This window comes from Manis pentadactyla, chromosome 8 (genome assembly GCF_030020395.1).
Source record: "Manis pentadactyla isolate mManPen7 chromosome 8, mManPen7.hap1, whole genome shotgun sequence".
Taxonomy (NCBI): Eukaryota; Metazoa; Chordata; class Mammalia; order Pholidota; family Manidae; genus Manis; species Manis pentadactyla.
This window is the reverse complement of record NC_080026.1, coordinates 58,582,947-58,601,079: the sequence shown is the minus strand read 5'-3', so window position 1 is coordinate 58,601,079 and position 18,133 is coordinate 58,582,947. Positions and strand designations below refer to the sequence as shown.

General features: G+C 46.7%; 1 protein-coding gene across 9 annotated transcripts in view; it reads right to left on the bottom strand.

Annotated features, from left to right (window-relative positions):
* The window catches only part of WDFY4 (WDFY family member 4), a 314,583-nt gene that overhangs the window by 259,083 nt on the left and 37,367 nt on the right, over window positions 1–18,133 (bottom strand). For 7 of the 9 annotated variants that reach the window (XM_057505763.1, XM_036916603.2, XM_036916599.2 and 4 more), the window contains 7 exons: window positions 17,504–17,638; window positions 15,040–15,229; window positions 12,477–12,666; window positions 10,532–10,689; window positions 8,740–9,192; window positions 6,279–6,383; window positions 4,688–4,878 (listed from right to left, as the gene is read on the bottom strand). In XM_057505763.1, coding sequence (XP_057361746.1) covers window positions 4,688–4,878; window positions 6,279–6,383; window positions 8,740–9,192; window positions 10,532–10,689; window positions 12,477–12,666; window positions 15,040–15,229; window positions 17,504–17,638 — 1,422 coding nt within the window. Of the gene's footprint in view, window positions 1–4,687; window positions 4,879–6,278; window positions 6,384–8,739; window positions 9,193–10,531; window positions 10,690–12,476; window positions 12,667–15,039; window positions 15,230–17,503; window positions 17,639–18,133 lie in introns of those variants that run through there. The other 2 variants (XM_036916604.2, XM_036916605.2) reach the window with 2 other exon arrangements.

Sequence of the window (18,133 nt, the reverse complement as noted above, 5' to 3'; positions counted from 1 at the left end):
ATATAGGTCAATTGATCTTTTCCGAGTTACAGAAAAAGAAAATGCATGATTTATGGCAGCTAAATCAATGATTCCCACAATAGCTCAGGGGGACCACTACGGGGAAATTCAATTGTCGCTGTGTCTTTGAGAGCAACTCAGCAGCAGGGCCACCACTAACAGGGCATCAGATCAGAGATGTGGGATAGATTTCAGGGAAATGGGCTTTCTAGACTGCCAGAAAGATAGAAGCAAAAATGAAATACTAAGCAATAACAACTGTGTTCTCCTCCTTGGTGAGGATATAGCCCAGCTAATTCTGAACTGGGCTCAAAACCCAGGGAAGTTTGACATTTGTAGTCTAGTCCTTTAAAAAAAGGTTCTCCAGAGTGGTGGTGCTCAGGGATTGTGGAAGCTCATGGTTTAGCAGCACTGAGCCTTCTAGACTGGATAAGGCCTTTCTCTGTGTGGACAGTGTCACCGCAGCTGCCTGCCCCTTCCTCCTCCCCTGGGACTCTGGGGCCAGGAGAGGTTCCAGGCAAATACGTTATGTCTGTGCCTGCCTTGTGTGAGCAGCTCAGTCCTGACAGATAATTATTTCTTTGACTGAGTTGTAAATACACTGTTACCTTGAAGTATATGTAGTGGTGGTATGGTATCTCTTCCTGCCAACTGATAGTCTACACTAAAGGCTGAACATCAGGTGGGATACAGCATGTACACATTGTCTGAACCTGACCTTGTCAGCTGACTCGTGCCATGAAAAATAAATAAATCACCAAAACTTTGGGACATCTTAAGCTCCAGGATTGTTAAACCATATAAATTTAGATGAATGCATTCAGTGGCTCCTAAAACCACTAGGAAGTTAAGGCAAGTGGAATGAATGAAACGCTTATGTTCATCACATGACATGTGACAAAACAAATAGTAAAAAGGGAGAACGATTACAGGCAACCTTGTGAGCCCTGGATGACCACTAAAACACCCTTCTGCCCTCAAGAAACCATCTTCCAATTGTCCACTTAACATCAGATATTGTTCTAAAGGACTCCATCATTCTAAGAATGCCGAGAGCAGACAGTTTAAAAAGAGACCAAACCGACAACGGTCCTTATGATCCGGGTCCCCAGAGGGTCTGTCCCCTGTAATTCCTAGACGGCTACTTTGTTGGAGGGGGCAGGAGGAAGGAATGGTTGTCCTTAATTGTTGCTTTGTTTGATTTATTAAATTTGAAGTCATTATGTAAAATGGGGGTAATCTCATTAGAACTTAGTCTGCTCTATTATTTCTTGGGATGGGGTTAATTTCATATTTGCAAAGTCATAAAGTAAAGAGTCCAAAATCCAATTACAAAAGCTTAATTTCATAGCAACTAAAGAGAAACATTTCTATCACAAAGGAAAATAAATACTGCGCTACTTCGGGAAACCATTTGTCAGGAACTGGGGGCCTAGGAGGAGGGTCTCCATTACTGTCATTCAACTTTGCATGATAATGCATCACCTCGGCCTGTGAGTCTGCGGAAGGGAGTAAATTTAATCAGCTGAAGTCAAAGCAATCAGGCTAGGGTTGACACATTTCAAGAGAGGTCAGCGTTAAGCACATTTTCTCCTCCTTAACTCAGTTACCATGTCATCGCCTCTGAGTTAGTATTCCTCCACCTTGAATCTATAAAATGGATGTCTGCTGCAAAGCGCTAACTATGTTAGGACTAACAGAATTTATTTCACATTCTATTATTTGTTATTCCTCATAATTTTCCATGTGTCATGCTGGAAGACTGGTGAGCTAATGTGATTAAGTTCAGAGTTGAACAGCTAAATGTATATTAGCAAATCAATCTGAATTTGTGCATAACGCGATCATGCTCCCACTGGCCAGGGAAGGGAAATTCATTTGCTTACATTATTCTTTAACTCAGTTATCATTTGCCAGAATTAGGTGGTGCAGTCACGCGGGTTTCTGTATAGGTATGGAGGCCCTGCTGGATTTGGGAAACAACTGCCCTAAGTTGGGTGCTCCTGAAGGGAGTTTCTCCTCCAGAGCAGCTGGCTGATTCCGCCTTGGGGAAGGGAAGTAAGGTGATGCCATGATATGAATGCACTTCAGAGGTGACCAGCCTTTACTGGGGGACAGGAGGTATGGCCTGTGAGGCTGCCCATCCCTTCACTTCCCCCTCATCCTACACCTGACTCACTTTGCAGGCACAGTGCTTTAGGAAAAGTCTGCTCTCAACTTCTAAAATAGGAGATCCATTCAGAAAGAGTTAAGTTCACATCTTTGTTTCTTAAGTTCTAAGGAGCTCCCAAGATGACTCAGGCCACATGTGGGTTCCATATCAGAGTTCAGCAAACACTGGCTAGTTGCTCACATGACTCAGTGGCTGGAGAGTCTGGAACAGGCCCTAGGGCCGCATTCCTCCCCACCACTCACTGGAGCAGCAGTGTGTTAACAGCCCTGGTCCTGGCAGAGCCACAGCAGCTCCACGCACTGTCCCAAGGGCCCAGCAGCAACTTGGCAGCCAGGGGAAAGACAGCACATTGTGCACAGAGTATGACTTTGTTAAATAAGCTTACACAATGTTAATCTTTAACGTGCTCCCTTGACAGTGTGATTCTGAAATTATATTGAATCTGTAAAACATCATAAAGGCTTTACATTGCTAATTCTAGAAATTCAGTCCTATTACCCAAGGGCTGACACTCCACTAAGGTGCCTCTGGGCTACAGAGCAACTCTCTGCTCTCCAGTGGACACAGAAGCCCTTGTCCTCTCCAAGCAAAGTACCCGAACTGTCCTCTTTGTGGATCTGTTTGACTTGCAATTGAAAGTCAGAAAAAAATGGGGATTCCGATCATTCACCCAAAAACCTCGAGAATCCTGACTGCCTTGGCCATGCCTTCCTTGGCCTTCATCAGAATGCGGCTCATGTGAATCCCGCTGAACTCACACACAGGAGAAAAAACTCAACAAGAACATGGTGAAGAGGAAAGATCACTAGGTAAAGTCACTAGTCTTAAATCAAACTCAGCTTTATCATTTAGCTTTAGACACTTTCTGGACCTGTCTCTGCTGGCACATTAAGACTGGATCACATGGAGCTGAGGTCCTTCCTAGCTGTGAATTGCTGTGAATTCTCGATCTCTCTCTCTCTCTCTCTCCTCTCTCCTTCTCATGAGCCCCTCCATCCCGGCATCTTACATAACATGGGACTCTAGTGTCTTTCAAAAGACATTTGACTTTTCTTCTTTGTATCTTTTAATTCACCTTCACTGATGTTTTGGCCCTACAAACTAAATCACTGCTTTGGTTCTTGTCATCTGTGACATATACGATAATTATGACCGTAATGTCACTTTTGGATGGGCTTCCCATGATGGCTTGGCTGTGACAAGCCCTGCAGGCTTGGGCCATGTGATGACAGGAACACAGCCACATGGGTGTCAGACAGCTTTGTAGAGAAATAAAGTAGGTAAAAGAAACAGAAAAACATACTCTAAATGTTACAGTGGTCTTGTACAGAGATAGTCATGGTCAAGTAAGGTTGGTGGTGTAATGTGGGAAGTCAGAACAACTTCAAATTTTAAAAATTCACCGATGATCAAGGGTGGCCTGGTAATGAAGCACAAGTGTGTGAGACGTCCCCAAGTCAGACCCATGGGATATTTGTTTTTGCATCTGCTCTGCTCTTACACAGCACATAACAAAAAGAAAGGGGATTTTTCAAAAAAGACATAAGCCCTTTTAGAAGACAAAAGGAATGGAAAAGCAGGAAAAACAACAAAATTGTGAAAGCTATAAAGCAGAAGGAATGGCAGTGCTGATATTTATTCTATCTTTAAGTGTTTTGAGATCATTTGATGACTGTTAACAGTGATACAATAAAAGCACATACTCCTCTTTGTTACCAAAAGGTGACACCCCAGGTTTACTTCTCCCTTTGTGCCCTCTGCTCCCATGCCTTGACTGCCTTTTATGTCCTTTTCCCAGATCAAATATTCTCCCCTCTGTGAGCACTCTCCTACATCTCTTTTCCCATGGCAGCCTGCTCTCGATGTCTACCAGGGCATTACCACTCTGCACTGTAATTATTACTTACTTATTATTAGCCCTAGTCTATGAGCTCCCAGATGGCCAGAGCTGAATCCCTTTCAGCTGTGTGTCCCAGGCACTCTCCATCGGGCTTAGTGATTGGTAGATGCTGACTAAATGCTGGTCAAGCAAACGAGGCAGCTGTTTGGCCACCACTGATTTGGGCTCCACTTGTAGAGTTTACAGTGTTGCTAGGAAGTAGCTGCCTAGTGAGGACTACATTTCCTGCCACCGTTGCATCCACCTAAGTCCTGCTGAAGTTCTGCCCCAACAAAGTTGGACAGGAGTTAGCATATGCCCGTTCTTGGGCTGAACAAGAACACCTTGTGCTATTCTCCATGCTTTCTCTTCCTTTGTCTGCTGACTAGAGTAGATGCCCAGGAGACAGCTGTCCCTGACTGACACCCCCCACCATCACTGATTGGACTGTATGTAAGAAAGAAACTTCTGATGTGTCAGGCTACTGAAGTCATGGGATTTATTTGTTATAGCAGCTAGTACTACCCTACCTGTATCATACAGTAACCAACCGAACGAATGCGTGCATGGGCAAATGTCGATCACCTGCGACATGTCCATGGCAAAGCCCATCACAAAGGAGGACTTGACATCACCTTCAGGAGATCTAGCTTCAGCTGCAGCTCCCCTTGAGTGGACGAGCACAGAGCACCCACGATGATGCTCATGTACTCCTCAGCGTTGATGACTGAGAGCTGCTCCAAGATACTGAGTGAGGCTCCCCGGTACCACTCATCGTCCAGAAAGATCTTGATGAAGGGTACCATGCTGTGGTCTTTCAGGACAACTGCAAATCAGACAGACAGCACAGGGTTAGAGAAACGGGGCCTTGGCATCTGATTATCAATGACAAGGAAAGCTTTTTCTTACAACTTACAAGTTTCTTTTGCTATATTTGCATTGTCTCTTCTGCCCTTTAAAAACTTTTTTTTTCTTCAAAACCCATACCCACTGTAAAATTGGGAAGAGAAGAAGAGAAACTTTGGAGCTGATAGTGAAAAAGAAAAGCTTTCTTTTGATTTCTTCTCCAACGAGAATTATTTAGGGAGAAAAATTTTTCCTTTTTTTTAGAAACCCAAATAATATAAACATTAACTAGATACACCTCTGCCTTTTATTTCCACTTAATATCCTAATCCAGGGCCAATGGCAATTCTCTCTCTTCTCTCTGCCAAAATTCTTACTGAAAGGAAACCAGAATTGAAGTGAAGAACATATTTGATTCCTAGGTATTTTTTTAGAGAGGGGGTATTAAAGAAACATGGCTCATGGTATGCTTCTGTTTAAAAGTAATTCTAAAAATTTCTTCCCCAGAAATATTTAGAGTAATCACATGTAGAATAAGAACTAGGAAGCAACTGAATCATTCAAATGGCATGATGTGAATTTGAGTTGGTCAGCTCCATAAGACAGGATTTCTCCCATTACAGGCCAGGTACTCCCTACCTGGAAATCGTATGGAGGTCTGTTTGAAAGTAGATTCCTGAGCTTTACCTTGACCTGCTACTAATTAAGTCTCCGAGAGTAAGCCTAGGAATATGCATTTTAACCAGCACCTCAAGGAAATCTTTTATAGTCTAACATTAGAGAATCTCTGCCATATGAAACAATCATTCATATTTGGTATAGTTGATCTATGAGGGCCTCAGATAAAAACGCCCCAAATTACCAAACCCACTGATGTTATTGTGTTGATGCATCTGCTTCATAGTATGATATATATATACATATATATTTTATGCATATTTTTAAGACATAGAAGCTGCATGATCTTAGGAAGCTAAAAAAGATTTTGGATGGATGGAGCTACTAAGTCCATTATGGACTGGAAGCACATCAAATTAAGTCTCTTAGAAATGTCTCACTTTCTTTGCATTTCACAATTTTAAAAAATCACATATAGTTGGTACAGTGGGATATTAATGGATTTTACTTGAAAGGGTGAGGGGCGGGCACTCCGTGGTCTCATAAATTTAGGATATCTCTTGACTTCCCACCTTATTTAGCAACTTCAAATGTAAAACATGTCAGTGGAGGTGTCTACCATACACTCAACATCAGCCAGAAACAGCCACGGTAGCTTTAGTGTTGGTCACTCCTTGGATATAGCCTTTGAACACTGACAAATCACTGGAAATTCCTGATGTTTTACGGAGCAGTGGCAGGTGTATGTGGCCCCATTCTTACCCGCATTCCGAACAGAGCCCTTCAGAAGCGTGGTCACCACTCTCAGCATCACAGAGGTTAGTTCTCTTTCTGGGTCCCGAAAGCTAAGTGTGGGCTCTGTGTTTCCTGCCATGTTTAAAAAGTGATAAAAGACATTTTTTAAGTACACTGGTTATGACCCCAAATCTCTGATTCCATCAGTTTTCTGTCTTCTTAAGGAAATGGGGATGCAATGCTTCCTCTATAAGGGAGTGTACATTCTAACTCATAAGATACAAATACACAGCCCCTTACAGCAGAGGATCTCCAACCTGAGCACATCAAAATCCCCTGGAGGGCTTATTTGTTAAAATCCAAATGCTGGGCCCCTTCCTCAGTGTCTGATTTAAGAGGTCTCTCTCGGGTGAGGTCCTATAACTGCATTTCTAAGAGGTTCCCAGGTGATTCTGGTGGGGCTGGTCTGAGGATCATTCTTGGAGAACCACTGCCCTACATATGCCCCAAGCCCTGCCTCCTTGACTCTCCTTTGGACACTTCTATGGTTTGTCGTTCATGCCTGGAAGGGGGGATTATTAGCTCATGCTTGAGGTATGGAGATGCTTGGAAAGATTATGGAGTAGACAAGCATCCCCATTAGATTCATAAGGGTGACCCACACCTGTGTGTTCACTGCTGAATCCCCAGTGTTGGAAGGGTGCCTGACATAAGAAGGAAGCTCAATACATATTTGAGGAATGAACGAATGAATGAATGAACAAATAAATAAAGGTAGTTTATTGACCAGGAGATAAAGTATTTAAGAAATATTTAACAATAGAAAGCACAAAGTAAGACTGGATACATCAGCTCACAAAATGTTCAAATTCTCCCAGAAATGGTCATAAGTCTTGGAATTAGATTTAAAAGCAAAGTTAATGTCAGGCTGCTGGAAAACAACATACAACTAAGACAACAGATAACACAGAAGCATTAAACAGAGTGTGTGCAAAGGGCAATAGATAGAAGCACAGAAAAAAGACTCTCTAAGACCTGGGCCAGAAGCCCAGATATGCAAAGATGGGGGCTCCTCATCCTTAGTCCTGATCTGATTTGCAAACACCCCACAGGGATACATGGGCCTCCAAAAGGTGTGTCTATAGCAGTCTTCCATGGAGTAGTACAGAACCTATGAGAATATGATGACTAACATTTATTGAGGACCTGTTATGCTCTAGACACAGCCGTGGGTCCTTTTCGGTATCTTCTCATTTAATTCTCACAACATCTTATGACACAGATATTATTCCACCCATTTAACAGAGGAGGAAACAGGCTCATGAGTTAAGTAACTTGCTCAGGACCACTCAGCTCGTAACACTGCCAGAATTCCAGCCCAGGCTGTCTGGCTCCAATGCCCACCCTCTCCCAGTCAGCTTCTTCCTCTCAGACAGACCTAGGAAGCAGACAGACTAATGACTTTAGCTTGAGTCAACACTGAATTCCAAAAGCAGCCAGTGGCTAAAGAGTCCACAGGCAGTGCAGTAGGAGAAGAGGCAAAAAGGTGAGGAAAGATAAGTGGTGGGTTCCTATGTCCGGGCGTCCCTCCTCCAGGCTGAAATCCCAGAGAGGCAGGCATGGACAGATAGAGGAACTGGCAAAGTTTTCACCCTGACTCCTACTTGAATGTGGGTGGAGGCAGAGCTTATGGACAACCTCATGGAGTGGCCCTAGCAGGGAATGACCGTAGTGTGTGGTGAGGCAGTGAGGGAGCCCAGGCCAGCACCCCTGAGTGCACTCCTGTCTGGACAGAGGGACCCTAAGTCCCATGGGGGGAACAGAGGCTGCTGAGCTTGAGAGCCCAAAGTTAGGAGCCCTAACTCTGGGTAAAGGCGTAAAGTGATATTGCCAAGGAGTCCTGGGTATCTGACCCAGCAGGGCACACAAAAGTGTGGCCAAGACTCAGAGAGGCAAGCCTGGCATGATCCCTGCTGCGAGTGGGAAACCAACAGGCCCGACAGCCCCAAATGAGCAAAGGGGTCATATGCCAGCTGGCCTCAGACAAGTTCTCCACCCCGGACCCACCAGAGCCCCAGGCCCTCTGAACCCCCTGTCCCCTTGCATTACCAAGGACTTATCGTTACCCCTGCTGTCTTCTCATCTGCCTACTCAGACAGTATCTAGTACAGGAGATAGCTGAAAGCTGAGAATTCATCAGGCCTGAGTTAGCCCCATCAGTCTGTTTAAAGTTACACCCATCCCTCTGATCTCTTCATGGGGAAGATCAGGTAACTTATAGAAAATCACACGGCTGTCTGCCCTGTGAAGCCATGTGCCCCAGGGGTAACTTCTCTGACCCTCACAGCACTGGGTGACCTAGGCATACTTACTTTCTCCATTATGTTGATAGGTGGTGGGTGAAGTGGGCTAATACTGACCTCCCATTCCCTGTCCTGTTTCACCCTTCATCCCCACTCCCCACCTCACCAATGCTGCTGAGAGGCACCTGACTTCCTCAGGATCTTGGCCTGCTTCCGCAGCTGGGCCAGCAGCAGGCCCAGGAGGCCCGAGTCCCGGAAGATATCAGTGAAGAGCAGGTCCCTGCCAGCTATCCTTAGGACACTCTGCAAGGCCAGAAGAGTGCAAGGTGGCTCAGGGCTCTCCTTGATCAGGCGCTGAACCTTCTTCAGGATCTCATGGGGCACATAATGCAGCTCAAATACCAGAAACTCCAGCAGCTGGAAAAAGTGCTTCTGCACTGGGGCAGGTTTCAAGGGCACCATCTCCACAAACTGCGAAATGGGCTGCAGGGTCCACTCCAGCAGGAAGAAGTTGCGGGCATTCCAAGTCCAAATGGTCCTGATGGCTGACAGGACTTCCATGCAGAGGACCGAGTTGCTGGCTTTGTGGAAAACATTTTGCAGGACTTGGAAGGCCTGAAGATTCTTAACGGTCTCCCCTAAAGATAAAAAAAGGAGTAATCCTGCAAGTCATTTCTCCTGCCCTTGCCTAGAAATACATACTTGTATAACCATTAGGATATACCATGTGAAGTTTCTATATTCTATCCCCTGTGGATAAATGTCTGTCAGAGGTCCCAAAAAGCCAGGTGTCCAGGTATAAGTAAGGCTGGAACTGCATTGTCCAAGATGTGGTGGCTAATTGAGCACTTGAAATACGGTCACTCTGAGTTGATACGTTCCATGAGTGTAAAAATACATACAGGATTTCCAAGATGGAGCACAAAGAAAAGAAAACAAAAATGCCATTGACAATTGTTTTTTATTGACCACATGCTGAGAATGTGGATATTGAGATATTATTTTGGTTATTGGGTTAAATAAACTATCTGAAGAAAAAATAACTTGCTCCTTCTTATTTTGTAAATATGTCTACTAAAACATTTTAAATTATGTGATGTGGCTCTCATTATATTTCCATAGGACAGCACTGGTTGGGGATTTGTTTTCAATAATTTACAATCAAAGGATGTTAAAGATTACTAAGCAGAGCCAGCTTCATTTCTAGACAAACTGTTAAATAAAGACACCTTCTGAACCCCCCCCCTTTTCTCTCCAGCTCAAAGGTTAAGCCACTCTCTTTCTTGTCCAGGTGGTACCTCACCAGAGAACTCCCTGCCTCTATCCTCCGTGCCTCAGACACTGGAGATGTTTCTGAAATTCCTCTCTGATCCAGACACTTCCCTGTGTGTCTGCTGGGGTTCATCCAAGGGCTCTTCTTAAATTAACCCTACAGCTCTGCAGCCTCTGCCTTCTGGTCTGCCCAGGTGCCTGTGCCCATTTCCTCAGACTCACCCAGATGTTTTTGGTTACCATTTCTTTCCCCAGGCTGTACTTTTTGCCTTCCCCTTCCTTCTACCTGGACAAACATGCTTAGCTTTAAAAACTCAGTTGAATGGGGCCCTTTTGCAGGGTTTCCTAACCAATCCAGACAGAGATGACCCACCTGCCAGGCATCACCACTGTGTCAAATGCATTTATCAGCCCGTCATTGAGCAGATTATGGTTCAATGTATGTGTGACAGTCTCTACAGAGAATATTTAGGGAGCTGACACCTGGCCCATTCACATTGGCACCCAGCATGGGGCTGAGTGGCTGCTCCACAGAAAGCATTGGTACATATTTGAGAGTCTTTGCCTTTATTAAGTGAACATTTCCCTGTGTCACTGACAGATGCCAAGCATTTGTTTCTTCATGAAGAAAGAAAGACCTGCACAGTGTCTGTCAGGGCATGGCACCAGAGGCTGCCTGGCACTCAGAGACATAAGGTGACCCACCAGAAGCCTCCTGATGGAACTTGAAGCCTTCCATTTGAGGGTAAGTGATACTGTCAAACACCTTCAGCTCGGACCGCCCACAGGTCGTCAACCACACCACCAGCCCGAGGAGCTCCTCCAGGTGGGGGTCCACTTCGCTCTGGGTCTGCCCATCATACCTGTGGGGACAGACAAGGGCAGCTGCCTGGACATCCTGGAAGGAGCAGCCACCAGGAGCTTGCTCATGGCACTCCTCACAGGGATGCAGAGCCAACAGAAATCATGGGGCTGGGAAGATCCCAAAGATCTCCACGAGTTCAGCACCAAAAGGTGAGCAGAGTGCCCTGGATAAAAGTCACTGTTTGCAAATGTCAGCCTTAGATCTAAAGACTACAGATCAGAATACAGAGAAACCTGTGAAGAGTCACGGCATTTGCTTACAGGAAGGCTGCTTTCTATGGTTGCACCTCCCAAAAGACATGTACATGTTTTGGGCACCAGCAGAGCAGAGCACTGCTAAAATGATTGATTTAATATTTCAAAAGAGCAACAAAACATCATGGGAATTCATCAGATGGAAATCATTAGCCTTCCTTATTCTTCTTTGAAAGATGAGGACCTGTTTTGTTTCTTGCTACTTGTGTGCAGGGGGCTGCCCTGCTCTTCTTGAGGAGGAGGGTCCCCCAAGTCTTAGTCTAGCTGCCATGCTGAAAGTAAAAATGCTTGCAGTGTGGCTTCAGGTAGGGCAGAAAGGGGAACCTGTGGGCTAAGATGGGCCCTTCCGGACACCCCCAGAACAGGTTCATTTCCCCTTCCTGACTCCTACAAGAAGTCTGGAGAAACTCAACCACCCATTTAACCAAAGAAATGTTCAGGAACTGCTCTGACCCAGAACTCCAAGGTAGCAGTAACCATCAGACATGGTTCAGACTAATGTAAAACGTGGCATCCCCACAGGGGCACTTATTCTAGTGTCCATTTGGAGGAAGGACCTTAAGGTATTGTCATTTAATCACATTCTTTTGGAACTTTAGTCCCTCATCCAAGTCAGCCCCTCTAGACCAGAGCCTGACTATGTAGTGAAATCTGAAGCACAGAGGTAAGCTTCACCCCAAAGAAAATGTCTTTCATAGTCACAGAGCAAACCTCAAGGGACTATATGTGACCTTGCCCTTAAGCAGTTTCCCCGAGATCAGTGGGAGTCTGAAAAATCAAGCTTTGATTTTCATCTCGTGGCTTGTCCAGTCACTGGACTCAGCCTGAAAATGACAAGCAAGTCAGAGTGGCAGAAACTAGTCCCAACCCAGCTGAACAGCGTCTTCATCTGGATTTCCCATGGGTCAAGGATTTGAGAGATAGTGGTTTATTTGGGAATTGATCCCAAAAATACTAGTAGGAGAGAGAGTCTGTGAGACACAAGGGAGGGAAGCCAGTATGGGAGCATTAGCAGGTAAGTGCCTCACTGGGCAACTGGAGTTGAACCCTCCTGGGGACTCTGGGAGGCAGAGTGGAGCTATCCCACCCAGCGGGCAACTTTGCTGGGGCTTTATCCATCAGCACCTTCCAGTCACTGGTGAGGGCTGCTCCTGGGGGTTCTTGATTCCTTGGTACTTCTAGCCCCCAAGTATACAGGTAGAGGTCGTAGTCCCTGAAAGCCCTCCAGTGCAGAGATGCATGTTCAGACGTGTGGCTATCAGGCCAGCAGGCATACACTTGGTACATACCACCAAACGGACTTAGTGAAACTATTATTACAATCACCCACTAGTTCCTGAAGAAAGTGGCTCCCAAACCCAGGTGCATGTTGAATTACTTCTGCAATACATCTCTCTGGCCATGCTCCATGGAGATTTGTGTTTCAGAAGACATTCTGAGAAGGCTCAGTATCTCTTTCTCCAAAGCACCCCAAATGATTCTGAGAACATAGGCTTTGGCAGTTTCTCCCCCACCAATCACAGCCACTTACCGAAGTAACACTTTGAGGAGCAGAGGATAGCCTTCTCCATTCTCAAACTCCATGAACAGAGCCGAGGAGACTAGATAGGAGCCCTTCACAAAGCCCAAGACAAGGCTCGCTGCCTCGCTCACCTCGGGAGCAGGGAGAGTGTCTGCAAGCCTGGAGAGGTTCTGGAGGGAGATCTTGATGCAATCCATGCCTGCAGGGAGAGAACACACCCCTGTTGAGTTTGGAGGCAATAGCTCTGGACATGCCATGGACATTCCCTCCCCAGCCCTCTTTACATGACTGAATGACAAGACATGAATGACAAGTAACCCAAAAACATTTTTCTGCTGGTTCTTGAATCAAAAAGAAGGCTCTCCCATAAGAAGTGCCAGCCTGGAGCTACACTCTGCAGAACCAGATGGAAAGCAGGTGACATAGGAAGAAGAAGGAAGCCTCTTACCACCCCTGGCCCTATACCCAGCACGCGGGAGGTCCAGGTCCATTAGGTGATGGTGTATAAGACACAAGACCTGAGGGTTGCAGAAGACGTTCTTAAGGAAGCAACAGTGGATATGAGCAGAAATTAGCTTGATGAGAGGTGCAGAGAAGGATACACAACTGTGTGAGAAGATGAGGGGTAAAAAGATGGTGTGTTCCAGCAACACAGGGTGTGGATCTGGAAGTGTGGACCACACAGGAGGGGAGGAAGTCAGGGCCAGCTTGTGTGGAGCCTGACCACAGAACTTGCTGGTTAACCCAGAGCAGGGAAAAGTCAGAGGAAGACTTGAGTCTGAAAAGTGATGACATTAGATTTGCATTTTGAAGCATCACTGTTTTTAGGGCTCTTTCACTAGGAGAAACCTCTTCTGAGTGCCAGGAAAGTCACACCAGTGGATCAGGAAAATTACCTACAAGAAACTGAGATAATGTAAGCTTAGTCCCTCAGCAGAGAGGCCTCAGACACTCCCCAAAGTCTTCATGCTGGACAGGGAAGCCCCAAGAGTTGTGGGTTTAGCAGGTAACCACGAGGCTAGCCCTTACTCCCCAAATTTCTCCTCAGCCCCTATGTCCACAGAAACTACCCACTCCCCTAAAGGAGTATAGGACACAATGCTCCAGTAGGCAGGCTCCACACCGAGGTGAAATTTTTCTTCCCAGTTTTGTTTTGGGCAGCTGAGAATATTGACACCGTGAGAGACCTCCACCACCAATTCATGCAGCCTTTTCTCAGGAGTCTCAGACTCTAGCCAGTTGGGGAAGCCTGGGCTGCTGAGCACCTGGGGCCATTACTACCCAGGACCATTACTACAGGGCCCTGGCCTCACTGAGAACTTTGAATCCCTCAGCTGGGGCTGACATTTCATCCTGGGCTCAGTTACAGTAAAAGAATGGGTTTGTTGAACGTCCCTAGCTGTCACCAGTTGATGCCCTCTGTTACAGAAGGCTCCAGAACGATCACAAAGCAAGTATTCATGGACAAGCAGGTTACATTGGCAGGCTCAGATTCCCACCTCTCCCCAAAAGACCCCATACCTTGGGGTTAGCCCAAGGGGTGGACTGTTGTGCTTGCAAGAGGTACTTTAGCTCATGGAGCCGAGAAAATATTCCATGGTGGGTGGGGAGGTCAGCCCAAGGGAACTTCTGTCAAAATCTTCCCCTTGGAGTTAGCCTTGCAGGGCTTCCCTCCCTGTCCTGAGATGGGCTGGCAGCTGACAGGAGGCCAATGCATTTTCCTAAAATTTTCTGAGCCCCAAAGGTGTCTGTGCTTCTTAGAATTATCTGAGCCCTTGGGAGATAGACAAAGCTAAGGAAGGCCACAGGACTGCTCATGAAATTGACTCCCCCAGCATCTTGCCTTTGACTACACCCAGGTAATGGTGCTGTTAGGCACCTAATGGGCATGCACTGTGTGCCAGGCACCGTCTAGGCACTTCAGATATGTCAGCTCATTGAAGCATCACTACAACGCAATAAGACCAGTGGGGTGACTATCCCCATTTTGCAGATGAAAGAACGGAGGCACCCACACAAGTTAAGTGCCCAATATCACTTGGCTGAGGACAGAGCTGGAGTCCATACCCTGGCTATCTGGTTCCAGACTCTGTGGCCTTTACCCCTACACATGCTGCCCAGAACAGAACCTAAGGCAGTGGGATCTGACGTCTCCAGGCTTAAAATCCAATTTTCTCCTTCACTAGCTGGGGAGCCTTAGCAAATTCTTCCACTACTCTGAATCTTCATTTCCCCATTTCCCCTATTGTAAAAAGACATTAAAATCTACCTCAAAGAAACAGATGAGATAACATACAATTGGGCCCTGCATGTCTGTTTGACAGTATTGTGTGCAGTAAATGAATTCCCCTTTCCTTCCTTCCAATGGAGCATCAAAATGTACAATAAAAGCCCATGCACAAATGGAATTAAGCAATGTAGAGTCATCTACTAGGCAGCTGGGCATCAATGAAAACCCCATTCATCCATTTCTTTCTTGGTCCCAGAAACCAATGCTGATGCTGCAAAGTATCCCAGGGTCTCATTGGGGAAAGGGAGCCCCCAGCCCATCCCTGGTCTTCTGGGGCCATACCCTGCAGGTATTGGACAATGCTGAGGTTCTGAGCCCTGGAGATTGCCCTCAGCACACAGAAGGTGGGCTCCTTCCAAAAGCAGCAGTTGTGCTCCCGGAGACAGGTCGTGGCGATCACTAGAGACTGCAGCTCAGTGCCCGAGAGAACTCCCTCCAGCCCTGGAGACTCACTGCAAATATTCAGCAATATCTAGAACAACACAAAGCCAGGAAGACTCTGGTTAGGAAGGCTCCTTCCTGTGACACGTTTCTTCCCAACTTTTCCAGAGCATTCATGGGCACATGTCAGCATGAAGGATGGTATTGTGTGTGGTCACCATCTGGCCCATAGCAGCATGGTCAACAGCACCTAGAAAAGGGTGACAGGGCTTGGGGCTAAAGTCTGAATTCATAATCCTATATGAGCAGTTGTCATCCTTTCCAAATCAAAATAACAAAGAAATGTTTGATGAGAGAGATGTTTTTCTATAGAAATGCAGAAAAATGCCATCAAATATTTAAGTATAGAATTAACTGGACCTAGTGTTATTTAAAAAGAGAGATGTGTTCCCGAATCCTGGGTTGGTACTCAAACTCTACTTCTCCGTAAGATCTGAGCACTATCCTATAACCTCCTAACTGGGATCCTTGCTCCAGACAATCCAGTCTCTCTGTGGCTACTACCTTCCTAGCCACTCAGGATAATTCATGGCTCCCAGAGTTCAGAGTGCACCAGCCCTGCCTCCTCTCACGTTATCACGTACATCTCTCCTTTGACTCTCAGTGGCAGATACGGAAAGCTCCTTCCCTCTGAACCCATGAGCAGACAGGTGGTAGAGTCCAAGCCGGACACCCTGAACTGGGCTACAGGTCCCATTTCCAAGCTTCCCCTGCAGGTGGGAAGCGTGGCGAGGTGACCCTTGGTTCATGTCCATTTCTGCTCCCCTCGCCTCTCCTCCCCTTCACAGCTCCCTCCCAATATTCAACAACCTGGCTCAACGCCATTTCCTCAAAACAGCCTCCTGTCATGCCCTAAATCAGGTCCCCTTGTCCTTGCTTCCCAGTACACCTATGACTTCTCCTTCATAGTACTTAAAAATTAGGCACTGCTCATTTATTCATATGATTATTTCCCTGGTTTAGCTTCCCCAGCTCCCAGTCACCTCCACAAGAGAGGGGCCTGTGCTTGCTGCAGGAACCATCAGTCTGGCATAGAGCCACACATGGAGGATCTCAGTGTATTTTCGTGAAGTGATATAAGGAAAACCCTGGGGAACACAAACGTAGTCTATCACTGTGGCTCACATTCTGCCCATACCTGAGGAGGACTGTGAAGATAAGGGTCACACTCATTCCTGGCAGGGCACAAAAAAGCCTAAATTTCCAACTAATGAGGCTTAGGGAATAGCCCACCACAAGTGGAATCCACCAGGACTCGTGAGATGCCTTCTGATAATAATGATTCTGGCTCAAATATTAGTCCAAAATGAATATTAAATACAAATGCATATTTCAATGGATAACTGCATTTGGAAATTCCCAAATGGTCCTACATACTGGCTCTGTGTGAAATGCTACCTGAGGCACTGGACACACAAAGATGAATAAGACACACAGTTCTCCTTCCCCACCCCTACCAAGGTCTCCTCCAGAGAGGCACGGAGCGTTTTCTGGAGAATGCAACATCCGAGAAACTGAGAAAGCAGAAACTGGCAAGATGGAGGCAGAAGAAGGAGCTGAGAAGTCATGTTAAAGGCACTGATGGTAGTCAGAGAGGATAAGGCAGATGGGGAGGGACAAGAGGAAATAGCATTTGAAGCTTAGTGGCCTGAGATGGCCTCTGAGAAGAGGGAAGGAGGTGACATCACAGAGTGGCTAAAGGCCTGACTCTGAGTGGACTTGGGAGCCAGATTCCTAGGGTTTCAATCTCAGCTCCCACCCACTCCCCCATGAACCTGTACTCATGTTTACTCACCATACTTTAGTTTGTATAGAATCAGGTGGCAATGCAACACACCCCTGGGATGGGTGAGAGGGACCATGGAGGTAACAGGGGCCGTGGCACCATGTGCATGCAGAACAAGTACTTAGAAAACGTTTGCAACAGTTCTACAAGGCAGGTCAGAATGCTTATTCTCAGGGGTCGGGGTCAGACACAGGAGTCTCTCACTGCCAGGGAGAGCAAGCAGGACCTGGGCCCACCACCCTGGAGAAGAAGGAGCTGGTGGGATCGAGTGAAGGAGGATGAGCTGAACTTTCAGGTAGAGAGCAGAGGAATATGGACACAGGGACACAATGAGTCAGAGAGAGAAGAAACCCATTTCCAAGTGCACAGGATTCACAGCATTTGCAGAGTGTGGGGGCAGAGGGCTGAGTTGGCTCCCAGGAGAACAGAAGAGCTTTAGAAATAGGCCCAGAAAGATGAGAGCAGCTCCTAGAGGTGACAAGTTTTGGCCCAAGCGTCTGGGCCCTTCCTCTTGCTCACCTGCACAAACATCCTCTGAACTTGAACGTCACTCTCAAAAAGCTCATGCTTTTCCAGAGGAAAGACAAAGAAGAGGTAGAGGCACTGCAGGAGCAGCACTGGAAGCCCGGACTCAGCAATTCTGCCCAGCGTCTCCTGCAGGGGAAAAGCAGACATGACCACAGGCCACAGAGCCTGCAGAGCACAGCCCCAGCTCCAGCCCCAGGCCCAGACCAAGCTCCAGAACCAGCCCCAGCCCCAGACCCTGAACCAGCCCCAGTCCCAGTCACAGCTCCAGCCCCAGGCCCAGAACTAGCCCCAGGCCAAGATCTAGCCCTACACCCAGAATCAGACCCAGATCCAGACCCATCCCCAGACCCAGCCCTAGACATAGACCCATCCCCAGGCCCAGACCAAGACCAGCATGGTCGGCCATGTAGAGGGAACGTGGGTGAATCCCTCCCTCTCTCGCGGCAACACATTCGCAAGGAAGAATGGAAACAATCACCAGACCCACCCAGGTGGCTGTGAAGATTAAGTTTATATAAAGGGTCTACTATGGGCTCAGTAAACATTACATCCAAAATAAGACAGATGATAAGAAGGAGGGAAAAGAGAAAGGGAGGGAGGGGGCCAGGGAAAGAGGGACCG